This window comes from Falco naumanni, chromosome 12, assembly GCF_017639655.2.
Source record: "Falco naumanni isolate bFalNau1 chromosome 12, bFalNau1.pat, whole genome shotgun sequence".
Classification (NCBI taxonomy): Eukaryota; Metazoa; Chordata; class Aves; order Falconiformes; family Falconidae; genus Falco; species Falco naumanni.
The window spans coordinates 18,966,537-18,987,818 of record NC_054065.1 but is presented as its reverse complement, the minus strand read 5'-3'; the positions used below and the strand labels follow the sequence as shown (position 1 = coordinate 18,987,818).

At 37.5% G+C, this 21,282-nt stretch overlaps 1 protein-coding gene across 4 annotated transcripts in view; it reads right to left on the bottom strand.

Annotated features, from left to right (window-relative positions):
• The window catches only part of THADA (THADA armadillo repeat containing), a 161,986-nt gene that overhangs the window by 118,370 nt on the left and 22,334 nt on the right, over positions 1–21,282 (bottom strand). For all 4 annotated transcript variants that reach the window (XR_005830310.1, XM_040611455.1, XM_040611458.1 and 1 more), the window contains exons 22-26: positions 19,146–19,255; positions 10,789–10,921; positions 7,826–7,936; positions 6,541–6,663; positions 5,771–5,862 (exon numbers count right to left, since the gene is read on the bottom strand). Coding sequence is in view for 3 of the 4 variants with exons in the window: in XM_040611455.1 (XP_040467389.1) it covers positions 5,771–5,862; positions 6,541–6,663; positions 7,826–7,936; positions 10,789–10,921; positions 19,146–19,255 (569 nt within the window). In the remaining variant the exon portion in view is untranslated. The remainder of the gene's footprint in view (positions 1–5,770; positions 5,863–6,540; positions 6,664–7,825; positions 7,937–10,788; positions 10,922–19,145; positions 19,256–21,282) is intronic.

The following is a 21,282-nucleotide window of genomic DNA, read 5'->3' as shown; positions in this document are numbered from 1 at the left end:
TCCCTTCACTAGTGTAAATAGGAGCTTCCACCCTCCCTAAATGCAAATATACATACACACCAGTTACTTCATGTAAAAATCACCAGGTTGCACTGTACCATTTCAGTCTTGCTTAAGAAACTGCTTGTTAATCAACGAGTTGAAGCTTTTCCTTCCTGGAACCTCCTCCACCAAGTGAGAAGCCAAGGGAATTCTCCCCACTCCCTATTCTTTCATTTAACCCCAGCCTGTACCTGAGGCCAATGGTTGTTCTTTCTGAGGACTTTGCAACATTTATATTCCAACTAAAAAACCTCCATTTTCAGATAAGTCAGGGCAATCCTTTTTTATTATTCTAAAGACTAAAGCCTGTTCTAAGTCAAATGGCAAACTGCCTCAAAGGCAATTTCTGATCACGGTCATCCTTTTAAAAAAAAAAAATAGTAAAAAAATAATAAAAGCCAGAAATGCCAGGTATTTGATGAGAAGAGTCTTGCCCAGTAACAAGCAATAGCAGCTTTAATTAGCATTGGACTACAGACCAGAAAGGTCTCTGATATATATGCACATGTGTGTGTACAGCACTGGACTAGACCACTGGTCCAGCCTCCAGTATTATATATACACATATACATAGTCCATATATGGACAAGATATATAGACATATATATAGATATTTGTGTGTGTGTGTAAGAATGTAGGTGAAAGTGTCACTATTGCCACTGTAACTCATTTGGGCAGAAGAGAATTTCTCTATGATGAGAAATGTAATTACATTTCAAAATTAATTTCAGTTAACTTTATATGTAAGTTATTTTGACTTTCATATTCAGATCTGCATTAACTATCACAATATATATTCCATTTTATTTTTAGAATCTCTTTACCTCAAGACATCCTAATTTTTTTCACGTGATGAATACTGGAGCCTACAATCAACTAGAGCAAACATTTACTTTAGATGATTTGCAATCTGTAGCAACACTAACAGGAAAAAAATATCCATGAAAAAAACAGAATTATTAAGCATACGCCAGACCCCAGCTTCTTCAAAAGTGCATGGAATCAGCAAATCTACATTGTAAACGGACTGCACAAGAGGATGGGAAACGGCTATGTAATGAAAACATGAGAGACCATTTAATCAAAACATGAGAGACTAAACTCGTTGCCCTACAGAACTCACTGCATTCAAAGCCCTGCTTCGATTAATTTACTTTAAACCAAGCGTAGTACTCGGGTCTGCAGCATGCCCCTGAGTGGTGCTCCCAGAGCAGCCCGAGGGAGGCTGTGCCTGGTGGCCAGGGCCATGGCAGCCCCCTCCAGAGCCACTGCTCCGGCTGAGGGCAGCCCCCAGCGCAGCCCCACACCCGCAGCACAGGAGTGGGCACGGAACGGCAGCGGGGCTGGGGCACAGGCCGCAGCCGCCAGCACGGTAGCTAGGCAAACTGGGATACAGACCCCGCATCCACCCGGTGTGAAGTGACTGGCTAAACTAACATAAATACCACCTGTGCTGTGAAGGGCTTGCAGAAGGGGCAATTATTTGCTCTAAAACACGTGGTGACGTATCTTTGCAGAGCACGCTTTCTGTCACCAGATTTAAATGGAGTAACTGCAAAGACTCTTTTCCAACCCTTTCTCATTACTTTGTATTTATGCGGCTAGAATTTCATTACAAGTCTTTTAGATCTGAAATCATCGTAACATTTAAGATTATAGTCCCAAATCAAGTATATAAAAACTAAACTAACCCTCCCCTACAGGTAAGAGTTAACAGGACCATTTTAAAAACCCATTATCTGGATTTCAAAGTATCAAAGTTTAGCCAAACACACCCACACATATATATACAAAAGCACACACAGCAGCATTGGAAGTTTTGATACAGAAAGAGAGAACCCAGAGAAAATGTTTTTGTTTCTAACTTTCTTTTCACTAGAAAGAGAAAGCTCAACCTGTATAGTTGCATGGACCACTGTAAACAATCTGCACACAACTTCTATCTATTCTACTTGCAAGAGCTGCACAGAGTTGTTATTTTTCAAGTATTAATTATCCAATTCATTATTTCCTTGCCCATGCTATAAATTAAAGACACATCCATATTTAACGAAAACAGAACATGACTGCATCTTCTGAAAAGCATGATGTACAAGTAGTCCCTTCAAGTTTCCAGTGAACCCTTAAGAGCAAAGTTTGGCATGAGCCCAGAGTTCTGATCAAGAAATCCTCCTCCTTCACAGCCCCAGTTCCCCACTCCCCAGTTGTACCAATCCGGCTTTGACGTAAACACTCTGCAGATGACCCACTGCAGAGCCCCAATGACAACTGAACCAACACAACTGAGCAGCGGGAACCATGGTACATAGCTGGTAGTTTCTTCAACCCTCAAACTGCAGACCAAGTTTTCAGAGAATGGACCTTCTCTAGCATAATATAGTATTGCCTCAGACAGAGTTTTGGCTGACCTTTCAAATGCCCTTTCAATGATCACAAAGCCCAGTTCAACATGCTTTCTTGCCTCTGCTCTCCAGCAGGGATGCCCACTGCAGATGTAATTTAAAATGTCTGTCAGCAGAGTTAGGCATCCCCTCACTGTCTTTGTCACTGAGTGAGGAGGCCCTTTCACACAGTTGTTCTACTGGAAACACCCAAAATGACACAGGAATGTTTGGAGGTAAAAAAATAACAAAAAAAAAAAAAAACAAACCCTAACAGAAATCAAACCAAAACCCAAACCCACCATTCTTTTACATATGCCTGGGGAAAAAAAAAACCAAAACCAAAACAAAAAAACCCAAACAAATTAAATGTGGTTACTGATCAGACATAGGTTATAGTTCATTCGGTCGTTCAGTCCAATGCTTCACAACTGATCCAAGACCACCAAATAATAGACCCTTACTGTGTTGTCACTATGCAAACATCCTAGCTGCATAGAAATTATAAGGTACAAAATTAACATAAATAGGGAATGTAACATAACATCAGCAGATTAAAAGCAGTAAGAGGCATGATAGACCTATAACTTTTATATAAAAGATGATATATGTGATTTTTTAGTGCCAATATGAGAAAAAAAAAGGGAAAAGTTACACTAAGTAAGTTAAAGAAACATGGCAGTGGAGTTAAGTTGCCAGTACTGTTTCAACAAAGCTTTCTTCTGCAAGTCTACACAAACTCTCCACCACCCCAATTGTACCAATTTCACAGGAGCTCTTCTTGAGAAAACAACCAGAAAATCCATCGTTTTTTAGACAGATGCTGAGATCTGAGAACAACAAAGTAATGCTCCCTGGCACAGAAAAGAGATTTAAACCCCTAATCTAAAATCAGGCAAACTGGAAACCTATGCAAGGTCCTAACGGTGGCATCAGAAAGTTGGTCTCTTTCTCTGCCCACAAATAGACTGCCCCTTAATGCAAACAGGCCATCCTGCAGGCGACAGAACAAGCAGCTCAAAAACAGATGACCTTCACACAAGTTCATATAGACGCAAGTTGCTAGAATGCTAGTGCTTTTGCAGTAAACCGACAGATTTAAAATCAGTGGGGGAGGAGAACAAATTATTCTTAATATACGAATTCTGTTCTGGCAAAACACTACACAAAACAAGTTTAGCGCTCCCAAAGAGAAGTGCCCAAGCACAGCTGCTCTCCACCGGTGTGGCTGCAGGGAGCTGTGCAGCAACGGTGACACCTCGTGGTGCCAAACCACTGCAACACAGCCCTCTTCCCAAACACCTACCTTAAACTCACCGGCTGGGTTCGGAAGAAGTAGCTTTACAAAAAAATAGCCAACAACCTCTGCATCATTCTTCTAAACCTGCATCTTCTGTAGAGACACTTTCAAGTCACAAACCTGAAAAATCTCTGCTTCTGTTTTCATATCTCCTGTCCCTCCCTGACCAGTCTTTAGTAGTTTTTCCCATTCCCCATTTCATGGTATTGACTACTACATGGGGGCAACAATAAGACTGATGTATACATACAATGTTTAATGCAAAACTGTTAAATAAATAAAGGAAGAAAAAGAAGCCAGCCCTGCCTTAACCTCTTTTAGTCAAAATGACTACAAAGAAAAAAAGTCAACAGTGCCAGTTACATAAAAATTAACATAGTTTTTAATGAATTCAATTTAACCATATAAAAGTTTACTTTCCTTCATTCTGGTATCTCCCACCCCCAACAGACGCTCAGATGCACTGCTTTCTATACCTTCACAAACAGAAATCTCAGATTACACATATCTCATCACACTGTGCGTATCTGAGAAGTCAGTTTGCCTTCCCACTGTAGAAGTTCATGTCAAAGTTTTTCCCTAGGATGGATACAAGCTTAAAAAAAGCTGAGGTATATCTCTCTTCCAGTAAGCAAACAATATCAACATTTAAAAACCCAACTATAAATGCTGCTACAAAACCAAAGTAAGAAGTCAAGAAATAAGAAACCTTTTTATTGCCCTGCTTGGCTGAAACCCAGTGGTATGGGAGTGAAATCCATGTTTGGATGAGAAGTGATTTGGGTTTATGACAAAGCAGGGATAATTTCATGCAGTAGGGGAAATGACATTTCAAATCTGTTTTGGGGGAAGAGTAATGTTCTAAAGGTAATTTCTCTCCAATTTCCCACCTGTATTTCTTCCTCACATTCATACATGCATAATAACTAATTTTTTCAAGTGACACCTGAAATTAATTGTTTCTAACAGCTAAAATGGCACCTACTGTCTGTAAGATGAAAGACTAGTATCATCCAAGGACATTTAGCTTCTCGTAACGTGCATGAAAGTTTTATTAGCTACATAGATCAACAGTAAGGAACCACTGTATAATGAGTAAAAGAGAGTGGAATTTTTGAAGGTAAATTGTAACAATTGCCTCCTTTCAGAAACTGCATACCTTGTCCATGATCTGAAAATCCATTAGGAATTTCTGAAATGGTTACCATAATATCCATAGTGTGACCACTCTACGGCCCTGCAGGCTCACCCAGGAGTATTTTTTAATGAGTTTATTCTGCATTCAAGATTATTTCCACATCCCTGCTAGAGCAGCAACCTCAGCTACAGAGCACAGGGCATAGACATCCTTCATTCGCTGCAGAAGGAAGGGGCTGAAGGCCAACAAAAACATTGGGGTGCTTATGTGCTAACTGGAGGGCCTAGAGAAACAGGAATGCTCAGGACTGGAGAGTTTTAAGAGTCCAAGAACAGGTTTTAGATTAATAAGGCCAAACAGTAGAAGATTTGGAGCAGGACTAAAGAGTTCAAGGGCAGAACCCCTTGGAAGAGAAGCAGCTTCACAAGCTGCAATTTTTGGACCTTGGAGGAAAGAGACACATAAGAAGGAGAGGGTGTTCTAGAGCAGGAAGGCTAGAGGGAAAAATCTCCAATTAGTAGGGGTGAGTTTACCTCCAGGCATGCTCTAGAGGTAAGGGAACACACGTGACCATTGCTCCTCTTCTCCTTCACTGCCTGCTCTCTGCTGTCAAGAGCAACAGGGCTAGTTTGTGACCACGAGAGAGACTGGGGATTTGGAAGAGCCACTGGTACCAAAACCTCTCAGCAACACTCCCCTTCTGTGAAATCGCACATGAGTAAAATTTACTCTCAGTGCTTAACAGCAGATATTTTTGGCCACTTATTTCTTGGCAGCACAATTTAAGCAAGGCTACGTGTTTTTGTAACATTATGATTCAATATATCCATAAAACAAGCAACATTTTCAAATTGTTGTTGGCTAAGGTCATGTTTTGCAAACTTACAGTTGATACCAAGTGATGCTTACCTATTTTTTTTTGAATTTTCATCTTTCCCTCTTTTAACCCCAAAAATTCTTGTAATCAGAGCACTAAAAAGAAGTGTAGATGAATTTCTTACCTAAAGGAAAAAGAAAAGAACATGAACTATGTTTTAAAAACTCCTTTAAATGTACTAATGTTTCTTTAAATACAGCCACTAATGTACAGTCAAAAAGAAAAACAGCTGAGTGAAGGACAGAGCATGCCTACTGTTCAGAGGTCAGCACGTGGAAGCAATTAATTCAGAGCATTTTTCCTCTTAAAACAGTACTAATAGAAAGCTCAGAGTTTTTGGAGATGTCCATCTTTAATATAAGGGGATACATCCAGATTTCTAGTAGTTCAAAGCATTCACCCTTATGCACGGCAGATGATGAAATGTTCTACCTTAATGTACCATATGGAATATCATTTTTTACTGAAAAGCAAACAGTGAGAATGACTGTAAATGCACTCCTTACTAGCTAGCTGCACTGACTCAAAATTTAACAGCTAGATATATTGTTATCATGAGGTAAGCTTTGCCCTACTTTTTGTCAGCACTTCACATTACAGAAAAAAACAAACCAAAAAATGTGACCAAAACTATGACTTTTTTGCAAGTCTACGTTATTCTTTGCTGTACACTGAAATACTTACTACACTACATAACATTCCAGAAACCACACTGTCATTTATAAACATGACCAAAGCTTCACTGAACAGCACTACTCTATATCCTGTTAAATTAGAGAAGCAAAATTAAGAATTAACTTACTGCCCAGACAGGTGACATAAAACCTAGAACTGCTGCTTGTATTCCATCAGCAACATAAGGCATGATGTTTTCACCTAAACGTGTATCCCTAAACAGTGCCCGAAGGATATTCAAAGCATGAACCTATGGGGGTAGAAGAAAAATAGATATTCATTGGAAAATATCTTGAATTTAAAGTATGTTAATTACAGCAGTGAACATGCAAAACAAAAACAATCCATACGCACATTTATAGGACTTCATTTCCATACTAAATACAAGAACACTGCTATTAAAAAATACATTAAAACGGTGCTGCAGTGAACATTGTTAAAAATAATTAGTTTCAAAATATATTCTTCCAACAACTACAGTCCAAGCATTGCAAGTAAAGGCCAACATTCTTTCTTCCTTAGCTTATCATGGCTGTAAAAATAACTTTCGAAGTTTAGAATCATCTTTTCCAACATTCTTGACGTGCTGTAGATACTGTGAGAAAAAATAAACTACAACTCACAGGAGGACAATATTAAGCTAAAACTGACAGCCAGGCTTGCTTCACCATATGGAGCATTTTCTGATATGTCTCTACCCTCTGTAAAGGAAGGTGGTAATCTATGTAGCTTCATAGACTTTGACAAAGCTACATAAATTCATATCGACAGAAGATCTGGCAGATCCATTAGAACATCATTCTATGTATTGTCAACAAATTACGGCTTGCACTTAAAACCAGAAATACTAAGTATTTGATAACATTTTGAAGATAAAGATCTAAATGATAATATGATCTTTAAAATAAACATAAAAAAAGAAAAACATAATAAAATTAAGATAAAGATTTTAAGTATTTTTTATGCATTCTGAATGTATATATTTACATTTTAGAAGTTACTAAGGTTGCATAAAATCACTTTTCAAATATTTTACTGCATACAGTATGATTTATGAAACTCATTTATTTACTCTAAATGTAAACAAATGCTTGCTTGTTAATTTCCTTGTAAAAAGGAAATTACTCATCTATGTTTAGAAACGTACCAATCAGTAAACCGATCACATAAATTCAAAATGAATGTGACTGCATTTGATGTACTAGAAAAAAACCCATGAAATTATGTCCAATCCATTTTCCACTATTTTATGCACTTGCAAATTCCAGTGAACTTCGTAACCTCTGCACCCCTAGCTATAGATAATAAACCCAAAATATCTTTATTAAAAACACACACAAATTTCCTTAACTGTCTGAAGTAACACAAACATTTTTTTGACATTTGCCTTCTGATGACAAGCTGTATTTTACCTGTGGAATTACACTTGATTCATTCAAAGGTGCAGCCAAAGGTATCAGCTCTTTCATTGTCATTTTCAGCAAATCTGTTTTGCTCTTCTTGGGTTCTGAAGCTAACAAAGCCTACAGTCAAAAAAAAAAATCAGCTGTTCTTAGCCATTTTTCTTTACTACCAGTTCTGCTCCACATTCCTGTATTTATCATATTATAGCGTAGATTCTGATCATATACAAGGGCTAAAGAAAAATTTGCAAAAAGTAAGTTTCAGTTCTAATTCTTAGTTTTGTTCAAAGTCTCTTAGCATGCCATGTTTCAGTATGAAAACTTTACTAATGCACTACCCATCTGCCTAAGAAAAATCTGCTTGCATGTAACCGCTAATAATTTATCACACCCAAAAAAATCATAGTATTTATTACAGTGAAAGTATCTGCCATGTAATAGATACTTATATTTTCTAGTATGGAATTTTTTTTAGTTTAATAACATACATATTAGATTACACAGGCTGGCCAAAGAATGAATCCTGGTTTGCAAAACAGGATAAAAAAGGCAGCACATTTTTAAAAGGAGGGAAGAGATACATCCATCTCCAAATAGTAGTTCAAAGAGTAGGACATCCAGCTGAGATGAAAACACTCCTTTAAAATTCAGGACTGGAGTTAAAACAGTCTTTCTCCATCTAGTAGCTCTTGTTGAATTTGTCCAACTTAGTACAAATGGACAATCATAAATCACTTATTTCTAATAAAAAATTATTATGCATTTGTGTTTTGGGTCCCAGAGTCTGTTCAGCATCAGTTCAAATGATATTTAATAGTACTTTACATCATACAAGAACAATCAAATGGATCAACTGCAAGCCAAATGAAGTATAGATATTAGGCAGAAACCCAGAAGTAGTCATCGTCAGTTTATCATTATCTCCAACAATGGGAGAAACAGAAGGATGGGGAAAAAAGTATAAGAGAATGAACTGGAGACTAAAATTTCATACCCTAAAAATGTTAAAGCCGTAATATTTTCCCACCATTTCCTCATCCACTAATAGGAGCTGCACCTTTGTACTATTAGATAATAATATTTCTTTTTTAAATAGGTCATATAAAATGTTCGTAACCTAAAAAGTACACATTATCATTAAAACAGATGTGTTTTAGTAAAACAAGAATAAATGTCACAGGAAGTAGATAGCAAAGAGACCACACTGAGCCTCAATTTCATGCATTAATAAAATAACCTTGTTACAGTACTGTTAGGCTATGCTTTACAACTTGTATATTTATTATTTAAATGCAACATGCTATTTAAGGCTTAATCCATTTTATTGAGGGCTACGGCACATTCAGTAGTTGAACCCTATCACCTCTTTTTACAATAAAGTTACAATTTGAAAACAGATTATTTCAGGATAACCCAAATGTTCATTTCAAACCTTCTCATTGATGTACTAGAGTAACTTCGTACTCTTCCAGAGCTGTCAAAATAGAAGCATCTGACTTTTTTATCCAAACAGCTATGGCACAGCACAAGCTTTGCCATGTGGACCCAGTAATGTAGGCCAATTGCAGGCTACACACGTTTTCTGCAAAGGGGTACCATTGGGTCCACGTAGTCCTTACATTAAACAGCGTAAATTTTACATGAACAATTGATTCAAACATGTTTGTTTTTTCACATTCTCAGGATTAATGCTAGCTAATGCCCAGGGGATTCAAACTCTGTGGCGTGAATGGGGAAACCAGAAGACATGAAATCACCAAATTCATTTTGCAGACAACTTACAGACATAAAACGGAAAGACCTTTAACTGCTGAAATTGAAAAAGAAAAATGTCTTTAAAACCAATGCCCTACTTCTGATCTCTGCTGCCTAGCACACACATACCTAGCAAAGCCAGGAGCAGGCTGTGACTGACATAAGAGAGGTCAGACAGAAGCAGGCTGCCTCAACCTTCTCAGGGCAAACTCGGAGTGAAAAACAAGCAAGATGAATTATTCTGGCAGGAGGAACTTGCTCCCAGCAGTCCCTCAGATTCTTGGAATGTGCTTGAAACTAAACTTCAGCAAGCGGAGAAAGTTACAAATCATGTAGTTAATCTTGGACTCCTATCTTAGAAAACTGGTTGAAAATTAAAACAATGCAGATTAACTTAGGAGAAAGCAATCATGGCCACTTTAAGGAGCGAAGGAATGGAAACAGGTGAAGTGTAATCTGCAGGACCAACTCTGCAGTGACTGAACCCACAAGAATCAGATGAGCTGCATACTACTGCAAGGCACTCAGCAGGAGGTGGTGCTTTGAGCAGAGACAAAACACTGCCCACAAGCTGATCAGCCATCAGTTCTGAACTTGGCAGAAGCTAGAGGGTGGAATGTGTGGAGCTGATGATAACATGGGGAGCGGGAAGACTGCAGGAGCATGGCCCCACACTCACGGGTATGTCTTCAGTAACCTACTCATTCATCGCACTCAAGACTGTCAGTCCACGCCGGTCAGCGTGACCGTTACTTGATTCCGCCTTATTACTGTTGAGTGGACTACCCAAATTCTTTGTGGTATTTTCTGGGCCACCATTTTACAATTCTACGATGGTCTGTTCAGATTTTACCACCCTCCCACTTCACATAGAAACAGCACAGTTACACAGTTAACAGAGTCTCACTTAACCTGTGAATTAAATTATGGATTTGCTAGGATTATTACAGTGGTCACACAAAGCCTAAGATCAGTCTTTTTAAGCACTATTTAAATCTACCTCAAGCATCAATAGAACTGCAGTGCTAAACAGCATCAAACACGGTTCAATTACATGCGGCTTCTTGGCTGCACAAAGGCAATCAAGGCCTGTATAAAAAAAAGTAACACTTTCACTAAAAGGGGTTGACATAAGAAAAACAAATATGTAAGTGTATTCACCAGAAAGGACATGAAAAAAATAAAACTAACTCGATTGTAATTACATTAGTTGGTACCTGTATGTAGAATGGAATTCCTGCACTACGTCTGGTTGCACATAGTGTAGATGAAGGATCACAAGATTTGATTTCTTCTAACACATAGCTTAGCCACTGCTCCGGCATCTTGCGCAGACTCTCGCTGTCACATCTACATGAAACAAATACATAAACTAGGACAGTCTCAAAGAAGGTCATTTAGTGACCCTGCAGAAATATTTCTTATTATATGTGAACATCTCCAAGCATATAAAGATTTTGCTAAGAAACAGGACAGAAATTAGAAAAGGAATTGTACGTTTTTCCAATATTGGCACAAATTGTATTAACCCTAATTATTAAATGCCACTAGGAAAAGATATCTCACTGAACAGAAACCAGGATTCTGTGCTTCAGCACTGCAACTGTTCATTTCTGCCAGGAACTTTGTTCTGGAGAAGAAAACAAAGACATACACACATCAGTTACTGTGTAGGAAGTGACAGTCACAAATTCACATCTTTGTTGTCACACACAGTAGCTGATGCGTGACCCTTACATTAGCTAGCATATACAATTAAGTTTATAACCATACAAAAACCAAAACTGAAGCCCCTCACAGTAAATACCTATTATATAAATACCCCTGCAAACCTCAGAGCAGCAGAAGGAATGACATACAAGACATACTGCTCTTTCCAAAATACTGTTAGTCAAACTTCTGGTAAAGCTCCTAAATTGCTCTCCCATCACCAAACACTCCCCCCTCTGCAGGTAAAAATCTCAGCATTGCCCGAAAGCAAAGGACTTCCAAGGACAAGGAGAACTGAATTCTACTTCAATTGCTGGTGCTGATCAGTTCAATGCAATTCATATTCAGGGTGCAAGACCAGTCTATTAGTCTTATGTCAATGTTCCAAAAGGATCATTTATTGTTACAAAAATTTCTATTAATGGGACACTGTTTCTAAAACCTGTCATACTGGTTTGACATGTGATTCAGAGTAGAAAAAAAGAATTAATCACTGTGGGCAATAAAATTGCAATTAGCTCAATCATGCAGGACTTGTCTTACCTAAAAATATAAACTATAATTAAATCCATTATTAAGTAGTGACACCTTACAGTAAGACTACAATCAAGTTTTCTACATAAGTGACTGAAAGAATCTAAAAGAAAAGCTAAAAGGTAGGAGGTACTGATGTGAAAACCAAAATCTAATGGAAGATCTAAATCTACTCTTTCCTTCTTTACCTTCCTCTTATTAAAGCAAGAATTTAGGTAGGCTAAAAATGTGATACTCAACAACAAATGAAGTTTTAATCTGTAGTGAAACCCTCCTTCCCTCTTTTACAAAATAAACAGAAAATCAGTAACAGAACATAGGTCACAGGAAGTGCAAGACAGGTCTGCAGAAGACACAGCGCACTTCTCACTCTTCAGTAATTCCCCTACAATTTCTACCACAGGATTCCTACACAGCTGCCAGGCCTTCTACCCATTTTTTAAGGGCAGCATCTCTTCAACACAGTGGCCAGCACACAAACCATCCATCCAGAACGCAAGAGAAACATGGCTTCGCAAAGGGTATGTCACCTCACACCACAGCATAAAAGAAAGGCACTTCCTGGCCCATGCCTGTGATGGAAGCAATCAAAACAATCTGCAAACTAACAGTGAGTTCTCTTTTCTTTGACTTTCTCTTTCTGTTGCTGATAATTAGCTTCCCCTGCTTACTTTCAGGACATGTTCCTTCGCTCACTTGTGGGTACACAAGGAGGATGCAATTTTAGGGTTGAGACCACGCAAAACTTCTCATGGATCTCCTCCATGGGTCCCTGCAGCTAAACTCCACTTTGCAGTTCTCTTCATCCAATGCGTCAACGCATACTGCAAAAGTTACTACTTCCAATCGTGTCTGCGGCTGGTCTTAACCTCCCTAGCTAAGCAGAATTTAAATGTCTTAGTTTAGTCATGCAAAGAACAGTGCTCATCTCTCTTCAGTATGTTATCTTAGCATTGAACCAGACATCCCATGAGGTGTTCACATTTGCTGTGGTGCAGAAGAACACAAAAGTAAAGCATTAAGGAAATATCTAAAAGTTGCTACACAGCATACTGAATATTTTATTCTTAAGTACACTGAGGGTTTTTTTCCCCTTTCAGTAGTAATACAGAAATGTACTGAAACCCAGTAAACCTCAGACTCCCTTAAAACTGTATTGCTTTGATCTCGCCACAAGTAATTCTACCTAGTTCAGTCACCCACCAAAGCACTTTAAAAAAAAAAAAAAAAAAAAAAAAAGGTGAAGGAGTTATTGCATTTAAGTTAGAAACACTAGAGACTATTGACTTTGCAATGGAGATGACTACTCCCTTAAATCTGGCAGCTCCATCTCCTTATGGTCTGGCAAGAAGAATATTGTCTTAAGAAACAGGTGGCCCTACATTTTAAGAATAATGAAGCTTTACAATGTAAAAAATGGTGGTCTGAAGCTCAAATGTCATTTTTGAGAATGAAATAGTAATTATTTTCACCAGATCAAACAAATAGTATTGATAATTAAAATATAAATATAGCAACTTGATACACAAATTACATAAGATGAAGTACAGTAAATGTTATTCCACAAACTTCTGTCTGTCCATCTGCCAGTTACAATTTCATACATGCCCAGAACCCTTTCTGTGGTCAGTATCAACAACTACAAAAAGCCTAGCCATCCAAAGTTAAAGCTAAACCCCTCACCCTAACTCATATGGCTGTATTCGCTCCTGTCCAAAATTAATGGTGTGTTAAGAACGAAAGACTGATCTTGGGGCTTTGGCCTTCCTGGATATCAGTGGTTTGTGGCATCAATTTCACATGACCAGAAGCATTTTTTCACATGAGTATATCCAGAATTCAGTGTTTCCAATTGCTGTAATCAGTCCCTATCTGGGGAAAAAGGGGGTTTCTTTCACCATTTCCCCTCTCTCAATAGACCTGTAGTACTACTACTCCTTTTCACGTAAGTAATGTGATTCCTATTTTTTGTAAAGTTAAGTCTCCATACTGCCCCAGCACTTCTCAGACAAATAAGGAGACAAGAAACTATAGCCTCAGAAACACATTACTATTCAAGGCACAAGTCAAGCTAGAAAATGTCTACTTTTAAGTACAACTCCTCTGAAACTATTAAGTCCTTTCACTTGCAGCCTTCGTTTCACAGCATCTGCTCTAAATGAAGCAACATCTTCCAAATTGTATAGGTGCATTGAGAAAGGCACTGTTTTGAGGTTTCCTTAGCAGTAAAGCAGAGCAGAGCAAACTTTGAGTGGCCTCAACATTTCAGAGAGACAACAGTATTACCCCTATCTCTCTCTTCCACCAAGCAGGAAAAGAAATGAGGGGAAATATGAACAGTTAAAATTATCAACATGTCTTCACACTGAGCAGTGCCTTAACATTGTATCTTTTATTTCATTATATAGTGTACTTCTTCCCCACCTTACAAGCACCACAATACATAAAAACAGGTTTTTCCCGCTAATTTATTTCTCTCCATTTTAGACTTTCCTTCACATCTGTGATTAAACTTTTGCTGAAAAGTTAGTGACAATTCTAGCACATTTCACTAGAAAGTCCATTAACGATGTTTACATTTTACAAGTCTTCCTAACAGACCACAGAGGCCTGAGAAGGCAAAGCATTACAGTCACTTCAGAGCAACAAAATGAGTCAGAAGCAGCATTTACTGCAAAGGGTCCTGCCAAGAATCCCGGTTCCCCAACAGAAGAAAGATCAGACACTGACTAGGTACGGATGAATGATTTCCACTGGTACTGGATTAAACATCTATAAAATCAAAGCAGGGTTTTTCTTTACCATTACAGTTTTCCAGAAAACTGTAATGGATATGGTCCTAACATGTTGCATATACATAAAATTGTGTTCACCAAGTTTAATTTACGCTCCAAATTCAACATTTAAAAGTGCTCAAAATACATTCTTCCTAAATAACAACACTGCACTGCATGACATAACTCTTCCCAAACCTTCCCCTTGCGTTCTGCAACTCTGAGGCAAAGCACTAGTGCCATAACCATTCAACACCATGATTCTGAGATTTCTGGAAATGTTTATGTTCTCCACTTGGTCTCTCAGAAAAGCTCCACTAAATAAAAGCGAAACAGGCAAACGACCATTTGGAACAAAGAAATTGTTTGGGTATTTGTAAGGTTTACAGGATACTCGAGTTTAAGACCAATGCTGCCCAGAGGCTTCCAGGTACTTTCTCTAAACCAGCACATTATCAGACCAAAGGGGCATTTGTAATTTCTCAGGGCCTATGAAAAGAAAATATTTTTTTAAAAAAAACATTACTTAGTTCATTGATATGAACATCTCTTGTAACTAACTGTATGGTTATGCCTGCAGCTGCAGACAATATTAAGCAGGCACAACAAAGTAAGCATTACACCCCCAGAAGGAGTATGAACGGGGAAAAGGAAGAATGGTAACTTGCCTGCTTAATAGCACACTCAGCAATTTATATCCAAATGTCAAGACAGAGATCAAATTTCACCAGGTTCATAAGAAATTTCCATGGAAGAAAGATTTTTCTTTCACCACTAACTCAGACGGTTCTGAATACCATTGCTCTGTCTCGAAAGAAGCCTACCCTTGGTTCTTATAAAGACTGGTATTTAAGAGCTGTACAGCTAAAAGCGAGATCAGATGGTAAATATTCCAGCATACAGTTTATAGGCAAACATTTTCTTAAAAAGAGAAGGATGTTCAACTGGAGTCATTCATAAAAGCATGGGAAAGGGATTTGGCACAGCCTTGGTGACAGATTTTTTTACTGGGTCTTAGAGAAAGATTGCGTTAAAGTGGCAAGGATGCTTTTGTAGGTCTTGAGTTCAATTCTGTTCAACAAAGTATTGTCTTTAGGCTGTTATACATTATTATAAGCTGCCCCAGATACAGCTGTAATAATATATTATTATTACAGCTGGTAATCTCCTCTGGTATTTGTGGATGCAGCAGTAAATTAACATAGATTCTGGTACACATATTTCAAGACTGTCTATGAGACCAGCAGTTATGGAGAGTGCTAGGCCAGTTTGGATTTACCTGCAGAACGGAGCCCTTCAGCTGCAGCCAGATAAATGGAAAAACTCCGGGACACTCAGACCTGCAGCACGACTGCATTTGCTGAGAGACTCAACTGGCCCATTTTGCATAAGAGTCCCAAGACACTCCTCTTACCCCAGGAGTACCAGACCAAAGAGTCATTGGGTATTCTGTTATCAGTCTCCTTCCTCCTTCATTTTAAATACAAATATTAGCATTGAGACCCGTACTTCCTGGCAAATACCTTCTTTCATTGAAACAAATCTATTTCCACAGAGCTGCTCTCTTGTTCTTGTAAACTGGCTTTTTGCAAAGGAATACTTGCAACACCTTCACTTTAAATATGCATCATCAAAAAACTGTTTTGGAGAACTGTTAATTCAGAAGAGGAAAACTACTTAAACTCAAGTGCACTTTTTTTCTCTCTAAATGATACATACATACTTCCTAATTTTTTTAATAACTTCCAGAAAAGCAGAGTTCTCTTAAGCTTGGCTCTTCATTTGTAAAATGAATATAAAGATGCTCTTAAGTAGGTTGTGCTCCATTAAATACAATAGCAGAAAAAGGGAGAGGGAACAAACATATGAGGAACTTCTCTGAAGTCTGGGTAGATTTTTTTGCCTCAGCTTTTAAAAGAAATTTAAAAACTGAAAATCAAAGAAAAACAGCTTGTCTGCCATGTAGAAGGTCCACTATAAGCTGACAATGTTTTATATGTTTACCAGTATTTCACGCTTTTTAGTTTGCCTTTCCTACGAAGTTTTTTCTAGATAGTCCTACATATTGACTGAGATCAGATTAGTGGGGCTGTACCTGTCTGGATCACCTCCGTTCTCCTCTCAAAAAGGTGGACGGAAATAAAAGATCTTCTGACTTTTTTTGGGGGGTGGGGGTGGTTTTGTTTTTTAAACAGTATTACTCTGCTGGCCAGACTCTTCAATCTGATGGGAGGAATAAACCTTTTGAAACTAAAGTAGATCATACAACTCAACCATGGAATTTTCAATATTTTTTTTACATCAACACATTTATTTTCACACCCAAAGTACTCAGGGATAATATCCTTCAATATTTAGCAATTGTTTCTATACATTCTATACTGTTAACAGCTTATTTTATTTTGAATACTGTATTAATTTAATGAACATTCAAAGAAATGCTGCTGACATTAAAATATACTAGCTATTGGCACAACATTTTTTAACTTGTCACTGTTTGTCTCAAAAGAGCACCAGTGCCTTAACTTGTCAATACTTTGTTATCTGCCTTTGAAAAAAACCCAGTTTCACATACAAAACTAAGTTTAGATAACAATACAGAAAGTCTGAAGTTATGATGTCAGAGGTCTGCAAGAGAAGCACTGAAAAGAATGAAGGATTTTGCTGCTGGAGTAGGGGTTACTTTTTTTTTTTTTTTTTTTTTTAATTAAAACCCCCCAGTATTACAAGTGCAACATCAAATTCAGGAGACTAAATGAAAGTGCATAGTGTGCTAAAGCATCTATAAATAGCTGCCATAAGTATGCAGCAGACAGCAGAATAATGTTTTGTACTTGACTTGGAAAAAATCAAAAGTATAAAATGACTGCTCTGTAGTCTATTCAAATTAGATCACTAACTGAAGTGACAATATAACCACTTCTCTAGAAAGATGCCTAGATAAGTGAGATCACTTCAACTCCTATCCTTGATAGTATGTTTCCAGTCATTCATCTCGGCAAGCTTTTTCTCACTCACTGCAGGAGCTGCTCTGCCGATACAGCACTGGAAACAGAAAAGATCTAGCCCAGCAGGGAACTTAAAAAGCCAGCATAAAGGGTGCCACTGGGCGATCATCTGATAAATCACCTTAAAACGTCCTGAACCAAGTTTTCATAATACAGGAAAAGAATACAACATTTACACAAATGTATATAACTTATATAGACAAGCAAAAAGATAAGCAAGAACAGTACCACACACCAGTGTCTTTTTCCTTTTAAAGTAAATAATCAAGTGTAAAGTAAGGTCATGCAAGCTCCCAACAAACTACTCAAGGCAATTTAAAATGCCTCAGATTGCCAGCACATAAAAGGAAATAACGTACCTTCTACAGATACACCACCAACAGAATCGTGGCTTTATAGCTTAGCATCTCACTGGCATACAGAATGAAGGTTGTAATGTGCCGAGAACCAATTTCTGTAGCAGTGCTGGTACCTACCCCACCAACATCCCACACCAGAGACCAGTCCCTCAGGTCTGCTAGGAAAATTGTCTGAGGGGACACTCAGTAAACCTGGTTAGGCAGCTGGTCTGTACTTAGAGCATCAAAAGTGTTTCCATCACCGGATTTATTTTTACTTTAAGAAAACGCAGCATCGCTACCGCCACCACCACAAACAAAACTAACCCCTCTTCCTTCCTCCACAACCCCCAAAATAAACAAGAAACAGACCAGTGCCTCAGACAGGCCCACACGGAGCAAAAGGGGAACACTTGGTTACTTAACCTGGCATTGGTGTGAAAATACATGTACTTCAAATTGAAAATTGGACTGGTCTTTCAAGAAACCATATTAAAAAAAAAAAACAGCAAAAGCCACAAAGTCAGTAGATGTTTTGTTTTGTCTTATTAAAAACTGGGTAAGATATAATTACTATATATCACAAAGAAACATTAACAACACTTTAAATAGGTAACTAAGCATGTAATGGAAATTCTAATGCTCTGGCCCAGACCTCAGGATAATTCTGCTCATTTAATTATTCTAGGAAAGTATAAACTTATAAGAGGAAAGAAAAAAAAATCAAAAAGATTGCATATCACATCTTGTGATGTACTGCCAGGTAGTCTTCCAAATGTCAGAATACACAACTCTGTGACAAGTAATGAAAGTTTCCAGGAAAACATCCTGGCTGAAACAAAAAGTCTGGCATTCGTTCTCATGAAACGCCAGAGAACAGGGGGGTGGAGGGAGGAATTCTACACTCCTACTTTGCCCAAGCACTTTTAAGAGCTGTTCAGTAAACTAATACACCAGAAATGGAGAAAAATGCAGCAAGCATTAAATGTCTATATCGTCTTTTGATGCCCAAGCACCATCTCTAACCATAAAGTGTTACAGTCCAAGGCACAGATGTCATGTAACTAATGTCATAATCATGCCTACACCAAACTAGAAATAAAATGCACAGGAAATCAAGGATCTGCTTGTACAGCCAGTTTCAGGATCAGTGCCACAGTTTGGTAAAAGTATTATATTAAAAACACAGTAAGTTGCCCATCTTCTCTACCTGGAAAGCATTTCCGTAAGTTGCACAAAGCCAGCGTATGCCAATTCAAATGCACCCCTGTGCCTTGATTGTAGCAGATGGTGTTTAAAGTAATCCCCAATATTTTTAACCTAAAAAAAAAAAAAAAAAAGAGAAAAAGAAAAAAGCTATTTGAAATTATATGTAGACAATTAATTTATATATGCAAGATACTTCTGCTACTAAAAGCAGCAATCCTACTCCTGGCTGGAAAGGCCACTGGCAAAAGCAAAAAGCAACTAGAAGTACTATCTTTAAAAAAACCCCGAACACATTTACCTTAAGGATAACAAATAATACACTCTACTTTTTGAACTAAAAGGATAGGGCTATGTGTTTTTTTTTTTAAAAAGCAAAAAAAATAAATAATAAAAGGACATAAAATTAGCTATTTGTCTAAGAGGAACACACATTTTAAGAGAAGAAAGGGACAACTCTGATTTTCAGAGGAAACAAACTTAATCCTTCCTGTTTGCCTTCACTCTTACTAAAAACCCAAGGAAAGTATCTACTAAATCATATCAGCAGAAACAAACACCTACAGAATTATTTGAGAAAGATTAAAAAAAAATAAAAATCAAACTTCAAAAATAGTCCCATAGAAAAACAAACCTACTTTAGCTATTTTAATAACTGCCTTTGATTACTAGAAACAAATATAAATATGAATGTTTTTTAAAAGTTGTATTTATGTAGTGCTGAAAGCTACATTTGTCTCAAAGTTAAATGCTATGAGTTTTTTAATATATATTAAATATATATATATAAAAAACTTTCACTAATAGTTACTTTCTAGACTTCAACCAGGATACTAAGTTTTTAAAGCTGTTTGGAAGTTTAGAATTCCACACAGTATCATTCTACAGAAAGATACATTATTTTTTTTCTCTAATTCACATCAACTTTCAAGGTCTACACCAAACTTCCAATATAGTTTGCTTAAAACACATAGCACATAGTTAGTTCATGCAAAATGTTCTTCAGGACTATTTCCTAACAGTTCTTCAGCAAAATGTTCTTCAAAGCTTTCATATAAAACCAAGGATAAAATCATGTCAAGTTGCTTATAGAATTCTGCTTATTCTATTATTTATAAAATAAATAATAGTAATAGTCTGACAAGTAATTAAGATGTCAGAGAAGTTAATGTTGCATCTAACTATATGGTTTTCAACCCTACCATTAAGTAATTCATATTACCCAAGCAATGAGATTTGCAATAATTGAAAAGAAAAGGAGACAGTCTACCATTTACTTCCTGCAGCTGAAACCCACCTAATGTGAAACAAACAGTAACTGGAGATATTTGAGCTAAAACAGTTATTTCTCTGCGTGGGTTTTTAAGATACCTACACTGTTTCAGGTTTTTTAGCCCAAAAGCAGGAGTAAGTGTCCTTTTTTCAGCACGAACTGACCCACAGACAGACCAGCTCTCCAGGTGTGTAAACAAAACCAAACCAAGAAAACCATACACATGCAAATCAAATTACTGTCTTGTTCCACCACCACCCTTCTGTTTTTAGAATCATTCATATGGAGATTTTTTTGGGGGGGTCACTTAACTTTCAATTTTACTATTTATGTTTCTGAGTTTTTTGCAACAGCCACGTTGACTAGAACCTTACTTCAAACTGAACTGTGATATATCCATAAGCTACAGTTTGAAGAAAAAGCACTGCCATAACTCAGTTCTCGTAAATGACATAGGTCTGATCCTGAGGCAAGTGCATAGGCATAGATTCTTATCTAACAGCATCACGCCACCCATGTCCATCCAGCTTCCCTGTGTCATAAAAAACAGCACTTCAAATATCAAGATGGAGAATAAGTCAAGGAATTCACATTTTCTACAACATCACAAAGATCCACAGCAACTGTAAAAAAAGGCGATCCAACTAACTTTGCTTGCACAGGAAAGAACACCGTTGTTCAAGCTAAAATATGCAAATATGGAGTAGGGAGCAAATATCTTGAATACATTTGATAATCTTGGTCAAAAACCTAGAGTACAACAGGTTAGTCTTAGTAACGCAACACCCAACAATTTATAGGGCCATGCTTGCTGCCAAGATCAAGAATCTCAGTATTCAATACACAAAAATCTGTACAAAAGGTTCTG